This window comes from Stereum hirsutum (genome assembly GCF_000264905.1).
Source record: "Stereum hirsutum FP-91666 SS1 unplaced genomic scaffold STEHIscaffold_11, whole genome shotgun sequence".
Lineage (NCBI taxonomy): Eukaryota > Fungi > Basidiomycota > Agaricomycetes > Russulales > Stereaceae > Stereum > Stereum hirsutum.
Window position 1 is genome coordinate 1,710,285 of NW_006763141.1, and position 9,644 is coordinate 1,719,928.

At 54.5% G+C, this 9,644-nt stretch overlaps 3 protein-coding genes across 3 annotated transcripts in view; 1 reads left to right on the plus strand and 2 right to left on the minus strand.

Annotated features, from left to right (window-relative positions):
• Positions 1-1,542: 1,542 nt before the first annotated feature.
• Positions 1,543-3,134, minus strand: STEHIDRAFT_159297 (uncharacterized protein; the record flags this gene model as incomplete). The annotated part of the gene is made up of 3 exons (XM_007306657.1): positions 1,543-1,701; positions 1,753-2,915; positions 2,984-3,134. The coding sequence occupies 3 exons, from the start codon at positions 3,132-3,134 to the stop codon at positions 1,543-1,545; spliced, it is 1,473 nt and encodes a 490-aa protein (XP_007306719.1).
• A 1,208-nt stretch (positions 3,135-4,342) lies between these two features.
• STEHIDRAFT_159298 (uncharacterized protein) lies at positions 4,343-6,633 on the plus strand (the record flags this gene model as incomplete). Its single annotated transcript, XM_007306658.1, has 11 exons — positions 4,343-4,438; positions 4,509-4,538; positions 4,596-4,658; positions 4,724-4,768; positions 4,835-4,867; positions 4,935-4,952; positions 5,012-5,089; positions 5,144-5,158; positions 5,208-5,717; positions 6,158-6,543; positions 6,612-6,633. The coding sequence occupies 11 exons, from the start codon at positions 4,343-4,345 to the stop codon at positions 6,631-6,633; spliced, it is 1,296 nt and encodes a 431-aa protein (XP_007306720.1).
• A 616-nt stretch (positions 6,634-7,249) lies between these two features.
• STEHIDRAFT_112965 (uncharacterized protein) overlaps positions 7,250-9,644 on the minus strand; it is a gene marked incomplete at both ends in the record, with an annotated part of 6,880 nt that continues 4,485 nt past the window's right edge. Inside the window, 5 exons of the mRNA XM_007306659.1 lie at positions 7,250-7,507; positions 7,574-8,598; positions 8,661-8,920; positions 9,279-9,423; positions 9,460-9,520. Of these exons, the coding sequence (XP_007306721.1) occupies positions 7,250-7,507; positions 7,574-8,598; positions 8,661-8,920; positions 9,279-9,423; positions 9,460-9,520 (1,749 nt within the window). The remainder of the gene's footprint in view (positions 7,508-7,573; positions 8,599-8,660; positions 8,921-9,278; positions 9,424-9,459; positions 9,521-9,644) is intronic.

Here is a 9,644-nt window from a genome sequence, read left to right on the forward strand (position 1 = left end):
CCTAGCTACCTGCGTCCCGATACTACGTAGTAGTATCGCTTTTTTTAATAGAGCGCCTAACGGGGCCCCCATACCCTTGTGAGCATCTTCATTTGAGAGACCCCCAAAAAGAGTGCTCTCCGAGGCACACACTTAGCGCATGCACAAACGAACTTAACTAGCAAACGAACTTACGGTGCTCGGACCCCGCAAGAAACGAACTTACTGAGAGAAACGAACTTAAGCCTAGAAACGAACTTACAGTGAGAAACGAAACTAACACAAGAAACGAACCTACGATGAGAAACAAACTTACTGCACGAAACGAACTTACTGCATGAAACGAACTTACGGTGAGAAACGAACTTACGGTGAGAAACGAACTTACGCGGAGAAACGAACTTACGCTGAGAAACGAACTTACGCCCAGAAACGAACTTACACCGAGAAACGAACTTACGCCCAGAAACGAACTTACGCCGAGAAACGAACTTACGCCGAGAAACGAACTTACTGACGAAACGAACTTACGCCGAGAAACGAACTTACTGACGAAACGAACTTACGCTGAGAAACGAACTTACTGTAGGAAACGAACTTAACATAGTCCAAGTGAGGAACCAACTTACTTTAGTCTACGCATATACTACAGTAGGTGTGCTCCCCCGACACGAAGAAACGCACTCAACGGAAGAAACGAACTTACTGTAATCCACAGGTATTCAAATATAAGTATGCCCATCCGGTATCCAGAAACGAACTTAACAGAGGAAACGAACTTACTATAGTCTACGCGTATACACATTTGAGTATGCTTGTCCGACGTACAGAAACGAACTTAAGCTACGAAACGAACTTACCATAGTCTAGCCGTATACACGTGTGAGCAAGTGAACTTACTGTAGGAAACAAAACAAAACCGAAGTTACTTACACCAGATCATTCACCCTGAGCAAAAGGTCAAGGCAACAGCAAACCGAACTTACACTCTGAACCTGTCCAGCTGAGAGCAGCTCACGCGTGAGCTGCACCTTATGTAAACAGGCGCCGAAACGAACCTAATGAGGAAACGAACTTACTGTAAAACAAAACAAAACCGAAGTTACTTACACAACATCATATACCCTGAGCAAGCCAACAGCAAATCGAACTCACACTCCGAACCGAACTTACCGCCAAAAGTTCAAAGAATATACACCTGCAGCGCCAATCGCACTTACGATTGACCTCCCACTCACAATCTACGCAGACAAAATGCCGCAACTACGCCCCAAAGCGAACTTACAGTCTCAACCGAACTTACCACCTAGTGCAAGCTACATCCAAAATCAAGCGTTAGTCACAAATGAAAAACCACTTACAGGCGAATACACGCCAAGTCTCACCACCGAACTTACCGTTCGTAACGAACCTACATCAAAATCACCACTTTTGAGCGAGCACAAACCACCCAAGCCAGACACCGCCAGACTTCACACTCTGCACTTGACCAAGAAACACACCCAGAGCACGCTATTGCTATAATTATATCGAGCCCACAAATGCAGCACATTAACATCGCCGTTACATTCCACGCCCACGCTTCACCGAACGGGCTTCATCGTTGTCGTCGACGGGGGAAGGCCTCACCCACTTCTGCCTCAGCCTGAAGGTACGTTTCTCGGAGTCCGTCCATGTCGCCTTTTTCTCGTTGAATTCCTTGACACGTCTTCTGATCTCCAGCTGTTCAATCGGTCAGTCCTAAATAAACGCAACGAAACAGACATCACGTACACTGATCTCCTTCCGCTTTGAGCTTCCTTCCATTCTCTCCTCATCCTGCCCAGTTCCCGTCACGACACCCTGCGCCTCAGTCAATCCCGCACCATTTTCGTACTGAGACGGACGCAGCTGATCGACATCTTCAAACTCCTGCGTCTCAGTCAAGCCAGCACCATCTTCGTACTGAGAAGGACGCAGCTGATCCACATCTTCAAACTCTTCCTCACGCCGAACGTCCTCAGTCCTTTCCACCGCGCAAGTCTTGCCAGCATCCACGTCACCCGATTGAACGTCGTATTGCGACGGCCGCAACTCGTCGAACTCCTCGTCTACCACACCTCCCTGCCCGCTGCTTCCCACCCAGATATCACCCGTTTCATCTACCTCTTTCTCAACCACTTCTCCCGACCCCACCTTTCCGCTACCCGTCTCACTTTCTACATCACCCATCTCTACTACCATATCCGACCGTTCCCCCACCACATACTGACTCGGACCGAGCTGATCGACGTCGTCATCCTCGCTAACGACTTCGACAAGCGGCTGATATTGGCTCGGGTTCAGCTCGTCGATCTCAGTCCCCTCGTCCCCCTTCTTCAACACCTCATCATCTCCCACCGCACCCTCAACAACCTTCCCATCTTCCGACTCAATCCCTTCCTGTTTAGCAACGCCCAACTTCCTCAACCCAGTCTCAAAAACGCCCCTCGCCATTTCATCATGGAACCAATGCGACCACCGCTTCACCGTATACGTCCCGAGCTTGTGGACGTTCTCCAGCTCAGATCCTTCGAATCTTGAAACAGGTTCGACCTCAGGTGGTGGCGTACAACTCGTCAAGTTCGCAGCGTCGGTTCCCAGCCCCAAGTCCGACAGAATACCTAGCAATTTCTGGTGCGCTTTGTCGACCTCAGACCGACCGTCCTCCCTCGCAGCCTCCTTTTGCAGCACCATCTGCGCCTCGCCCACCATATCTTCCATCATCGCCAACACCGGACCCTTGATGGTACCACCGTTCCTTCCACCGAGCTCCCTACTCCGTTCTCGCCGAACCTCTTCCAACAAACCCTCCAGCACACCGCACTCTTCGTTTGCTTTCTGCGCGAAGACCGACAGATTCAGCGGAGCAGTGTTCGAGCCTTCAGCTTCTCCTTCACTCAGAGACAGGTCGATTACTGACAAACGCATGATCCTCAGTCCTCCGAACCGTACAGCAACTAACAATCCCAGGACATGGACCCACCGGTAACGTTTCCTTTGCTCAGCCTCCTCTCCACCTCCCTCCTCTTTAACCTCTTCGCATCTTCACCCTCAGGAGCCGCGGTAAGAACCAACCCATTTCGATCCAGTTCTTCGTCGGACCCACTAGCAAGACCGGTCGTCGAAGATTCCATCCAAAGTCCTGAAAAAGACAACCAGTACGACCGATAGGATCACCAGCACCGCCGGTGACCTATCAGCGTTTCACTCTTCAGCGACCCAGTCCCACAGAGCAAAGAAACCACAGACAAATATTACTCAGAGATATAAGCCAAGGTAAATCGCACAACAGTCTGAACAGAGGTAAGCAGAGCCTCAAACCAAGCAGTTCAGACCCAAGGACGGTGAAAGCGTATAAGTCGCGTCGTGTAGACTCCGGAAACAGCAAGTCGCGTCGTCTGAATTCGGACTCCGCCGCCCTCCGAAACGCTGTGGCGCGCGCGACTTGTCTACGCGCTTCCACTCTCACTATGCGCACCACGCCCGGCCTTCCTCTCTCAACCGCACCACCTCAACACGCTTTCGTGAGCATTCCAAGAGACGTGTTGGGCTACCTGCGGTGCAGGTAGACCCATCGATGCCCATTCTATCGTCTCCACCACCGTTATATGCCACCCACGACAACTCCACCACCGTCATACGCCACCCACGATGACCCGGCAACCGGTACCCACCATCGAACCACCTACTTTGCTCCCTATCGAATCCAAACCACCCAAACTCACCACTCACTGATCAAAACGACGCAAAAATGCTAAGTCCAAAGCCCGAAACGCGCTCTACAAGTGACTTAATCCAAACTCGAAGGCCACACGGCGTTCAAGCCCAACGCGAACCGTGTTTACTTTGGGTAAGTGAACCATCCTCATCACCGTGTCATCGTAAGTCAGCATGCGTCACCATAACACTGAAACCCAGCGTATCCGCAGCGAATCAAACACATCCAGAGCCGTGTCCTCAGCACTAGCCGAGAGCAGCTCACCGGTGAGCTGCTTACGTCACACGATGTGGCCCAAATCCATCAAACTTTGAAATACGCGCTACATCCCCTGAACCGAAATTCACTCGCCGAGCGTAAATTCAGATTCGTTTCCAGTGAGTATCTCCTTTCCCGTCACGAACCGTGAACCCCAAACTCGATGCGTTCCAATCGGCCATACCAACGCCGAACCAAGCTTTTACACCTTCCAGAAAATCTTCCAGGTACCCAAAGTTCAACCCGACCTCGGTTCCGCAACCCGTCCAGGCTCGCCACGGCCTTCAAAATCCGGCTCCATCCCCCGACCTGAATCCAAGACTATATCCACCCAACCCGCAGCTCTTCGTATCGCCAAAGACCCCCATGTCTTCCACTTCTCAATCCAGTCCGACCAAGTCCATCGAAGAAGACACCACGCTCCTCGACCAGTCCCAAGGCAAGTCTATGTCTGAACATCTGGTAAGTCATACAACCAAACGTCTCCTCCCACAACCCACCAACGCTTACTCGTCGTCGTTCACCCCATCAGGACGATGAGTCTCGATTCGAGCACGATTCCGTCAGTAGCTCCTCCCGTCCAACGTCTGTCTCACACACTGACCACGCATAATCATAGGACGGCACCAGCCGCCCACCGTCGCAACAGCACTCGTCCGACGACGAAGAGGAGAACCTCGAGGTAACATTTTTATTATTCCCTGTCTCTCCCGACCTTTTCTAAGCAGCTTAACCGTCGATGAACAGGACTCCGACCCCACGACCGGACCGCAGGCGTCTCAGGCCGACCCGGTACGTATTTGCGCAACCTCCGTACTCACTACACATGCACTCACACCGTCTTCTTTCCCTCTACAGCCTCCCGTCACCCAGAACTCACCTCCTACCAGCGTACGTTCCGTCTCCCTCGACTTCGTCGCCCCAGAACCACGCTAACCTAACCCTCCTACCCTCGCAGCCCAACCCACGCGCGAAGGTCAGACTCCACATCCTCTTCACTTCGCACACCCATTCACTGCCCCACGCGCACTTCAGAAACGACCGCGACATAACAAGGCCCCCTCCACCGACCTAAGCGACCCACAGTCCACGGACGATTCGGTTGTGCCTCGAGTACGTATTCACCTTCCGTAGACAAACCGCCTACTCACCACTTCCCGTCTACAGCCCCTTACACAAGAGGTGAGCTCTCTGTCTCGTCATTCCACTCCATCGCTAACTTCAGCTGCAGCCCTGGGACCGAACGCTCTCACCCGGGCCCAAACACTTCGAATTCACGGCCGCCATGCGGAGACACGCACTACACTGCGACATACCCCTCAGAGCTCCCGACGTTGACCCTCACCTCCGCCGTCTCTACGAAGGTGGTGTCACCGGCTTAGGCTCCATCTCCGCCAACGACCCCTTCCTCAAGGAGGAACTCCATCCCATAGACAAATCCCAGCTCGACCTGGCCAACGCCCTCCACAGCATCTACGTCCACGGTTGGCTAACAAACGTCCGGGAGCCCTCCGAGGCCAAGTTCAAGTTGCACCACCCAGAATCCTGCGCGTACGTGCGCAAGAGTTTCTTCAATCGTATGTACGACAGGGTCAGATGGGGCCTTAAAAACCACGGCCTCGCGCTCGAGTATTACTACACCTACAAGGCCAAGATCCACTACTTGTCGACACAATTCGATCCCCAGCCCCTGCGCACCCCGCTATGGACAGATTGCGACAATCCCCACTGCCAATGCAACGTCGGCGCTCAAGGGAGTCCATGCAATCTCTGTACCGAGCGAGCTCAGCAAGACCGTCGCTTTGAATGAACGTAAGCATCTCACCTGTCCTCCTCAAGCCTGAGCTCACGCCGTTACACAATCCCCAACTCAGACCCAACATCTCCCTCATCGTACCGTATTTCCGTCCTGTCGATACGTAAAAAATGCATCCCCTCTTTTGTCTCGTCTGTTGTGTGGCGCCGTGTGATTCCTCAAGACGTACCATAATTACTCCCCTGCAAGGGGCCACTCGCCTCTACAATCAACAGAACAGAGACACACAACCTCTTCAGCCTCCAACCCATCCATTGGAGACGAAGCGCCGAGAGCCACAGAGAAAACGTCACGCGTGCCACACAGCCCGAATTGGTAATCCGGCCGACCGGCCCGCCATTCAACCTCTGTCTTCGTCGCCTCAGCCCTTCTCCTCCCTTCGTCTTCTCCCCTTCGTGCTCTGTCCCTTCCCTTCACCACCCCGTCTTCCAATCCAAATCACCTCAACATCCAAACCACGGCTGCGTGCGGTGCACGTAGACCCCACACTCGATTCGTCCCTCACCTCCAACTCACCTCTCCTTCCACTCGCCTCCCCTTCAACTCCCCTCTACCCCCTCACCCGCCCCAGCCAAACAGTCCCAAAACGTCTAAGTCCAAAGTCCAAACCATCGCACCCGCCATCACAGAACCGGAGCGCAAAAAAACTAAGTCCAAAGTCCGTATCCTCGCATGACGCACGTGGAACCGCCAGAGCTGGCACCGCCGAGAAAGCGAAGGGTAGCATAGCGAACGCAACCGACCCCACTCAGTACGTATCTCTACCAAGCGTCGATGTACACGAAGCCTTCCGCACACTCACGCAATCCAAATCAACAGGGACCGTTCTACGAGCCCTTAGGGTGGACACGTAGGCAGCTCACGCGTGAGCTGCCCACGCCACACATGTGAGAGTGGCCCAAATGATTGGGCCATCTCGACAGTAGCACACTTCCAGCGTAGACCCATGTACCGTCGTGAACGCATCCGTTCTTTTAGCCCTTAATATAAACATCGTCTCAGACTTACAGCAGAGTGAGGAAGACGGTACGGTACGCCTCTCGCGGATCCCGAATTCACGCCCACGTCGACCTCGTCACCCTCATCCCGTATGCGGTAAGTCAAACAACGCGTCGCCTCCGGCCACGAATGTAGCTCATGCACCACACAGGCTCTCGTGCAACTATTGTTGAACCATTTCGAAAAGGCAAAACCGGTGTTTCGGATCCAGAGAACACCGAGTTATGAGACTGGCGAACCGCTCTGTACACGCAGCGCGTCAAGTCTGCTGCGCGGATAGGAAAGTCAAATAAGATGAAACGACGCACGCAAGGGCCCCGCGTGAGACCGTTCAACCCAAGATTGAGTGTCCAGATCCCAGACGACCACAGGAACATTGATTGCGTACGATTAGCATTTAGGCTTTCGAGATCGCCCAGGAAAGGCCCACATCACCTCACCCACAATGCCACAACGGTTTACGACCGAGTCCCACGGGCCACATCGAAAGAGCAACAAGAAATCATAGCATTCATCACGCAGAAGGTCACTACATCGGAGGAGGTAGAGACCAAGAAATCGTATACAACGTCGTCCTCGAACACACCCGAGGTTGGTCGCTTGCCAACCCTTCCACGAACCGCTAATTCAACTTCGCCTTCTTCCTGAGGCCCCCGCCCACCCGAGTGACGTGCTCCAGCTTCCTCTTCATGTCGCTCCCTGTCCTCGCGTTGGCCCTGCAAAGTTGATTCTGCAAAACAAGGTCAGCCGTCACCCACACCACCCGAGGACGAAACGCTTACCAATGCCTCCCCTTCCGAACTCGTTCCTTCCTCGTCCTCCTCCTCCTTATCTTCTGCGACCGTCCAACCTTCCTTCTCGACCACCGCCAATCCCACCTCCATCTTGGCCGCGGATTGAGACGCAGTCAGGACCTCATCTATGTCGTCATCGAACAGACAAGCGGGGTCCATCGCGCGTTCCTCCAAACGCGGAGGCCGAGTCTTCACTCCCGCACCTTTCGTCCCCTCCTTCACCTCCACCCCTCGATCTTCCTCGCTCTCGCCCTCCGCATCTTTTCCGACGACCGCGTCCGACGACTGCTCAGCCCCTCCCGCCGCGTCCAACTGTCTCGCACGCTCCTCCTCCTCCAACATCTCCCTCCCTCGGCTCGCCCACAACGACGTCGCACGCATGAGCCTCTCCTTTGGCTCTCCCTCCCGGAACCAGTGCATCCAACGCCTCTCGACGTAGACCGATATGGCCATCAGGAGCTGCCCGTCGCTGAGCTCCCTCCTCACGAGGGCCTCCAGCTCCTCAGGCGGCGCGGACGTCCCCTTTTCATCCCTGACGTGCCTCTTCGGGTCGAGATCGTCCAGCATCTTGTCGGTCAAATGCCCGACCTTCATCTCCTCCATCATCTTAATCGCGTCCTCGCGAGAGAAAGGTAGGCCCGTACGCTCCTGCTCATCCCTCGCCATCACCGTCAGCGTCTTCATGGCTTCCCTGGCGATCCCAACGCAGGCCAGGAAGACCTTGCTGACCTTACCATCGCCCCCGCCCTTCGCCTCCCACTTCTGTTTGAGCTCCTTCGTCATCTCCACCAGGTCTTCCGCCTCCTGCACGGCAGACCACATCTCGTCTCTCGCCTTTTCGACTTCGGTCGCTTTCGCCTTGGCCGCACTGACGGACGTTTTCTTCTCAGCGGCTTTCGCGCCCGCTTTTTCGACTTCATTCGCTTTCGCCTTGGCCGCACCAACGGGCGTTTTCTTCACAACGGCTTTCTTGCCCTCATCGTCGGAGGAGGGGACATTCGTCAGGTCGATGGCTAACTCGCCCCGACGTCAGTCACGAATCAGACAAAGACGGGGCCTTGCCGAATCCACTCACTTTCGACCGGTACTGATCCCTTCGGTTTCTCCTCCTTTCCCTCCGCCTCCTTTCCCTTCCCTTTCCCACTCGCGTTCTTCACCGCTTCCCTCACGGCATCCGACACCTTTTTCTTGCCCTTGTTTCCGGCGTCCTTCGCAGCCTTCTCCTTTTTCTTCTTCTCCTTCTCGGCGGCGTCGGCCTTCAATTTTATCCTTCGACGCGCCTCTTCCAAGTACGTTTTCGCACCGGCGTCCACTTCCTCTTGTGTGAGTTTGGAACTCATCTACCACACCCATCAACAACGTTTCCACATGAACAAGACTCCAGGAGGAACACCTGCACCGCAAGTGACCTCCCTCGTCGTCCTCCACCAAGGCCAGGAACTCACCGATAACGAGCAGGGAACACCGTCAAGCAGCAAAAGGGATCGAACCCGACAAGCAAAGACAACCAGAGAACAAGACACGATGAGATCGAGGCGAAACCGCAGACGAAGAGAGCCCAAGACACAGCACGAAGTCGAGATTCAGCTGGACGCGGTGAAGTCGTGTGAGCGAGAACGTATAAGCAGAGAGCGTCTAACTCAGGCACTTCCGCGTCGACCGGATAGTTCCGGCCCCGGCCTGTGGTGCGCACCTCGCGCCTTTGGCGCCGTTCCTCTCTCCGCTCTCCTCCTCCTCTCTTGTCCGCTCGCGTTCAGATGTGGCAGCGGGCGGTGCCCGTTGGCCAACATATCGCACCTCACTCACATCCACCCCTCCGTCGTCGACAAGTGGACCTTCTGGTTCGTACCAAACTCAACGGTGGCAGGCGCAACGTCGTCCTCTGTCGTCAAACGCCGATTTGTCACCCTTGCCTACCCAATCTCCTCGCTCGTTCTACCAAGGAACAAATCGACAGTTTGGCGAGATCCCCGATGCCGCAACCTCTTCCATTTCGTTCATTTCCGCCTTTACCAACGCCCTCCTTTTTCCCTTTCTCTCCTCTCTCTCTCTCTTCTTT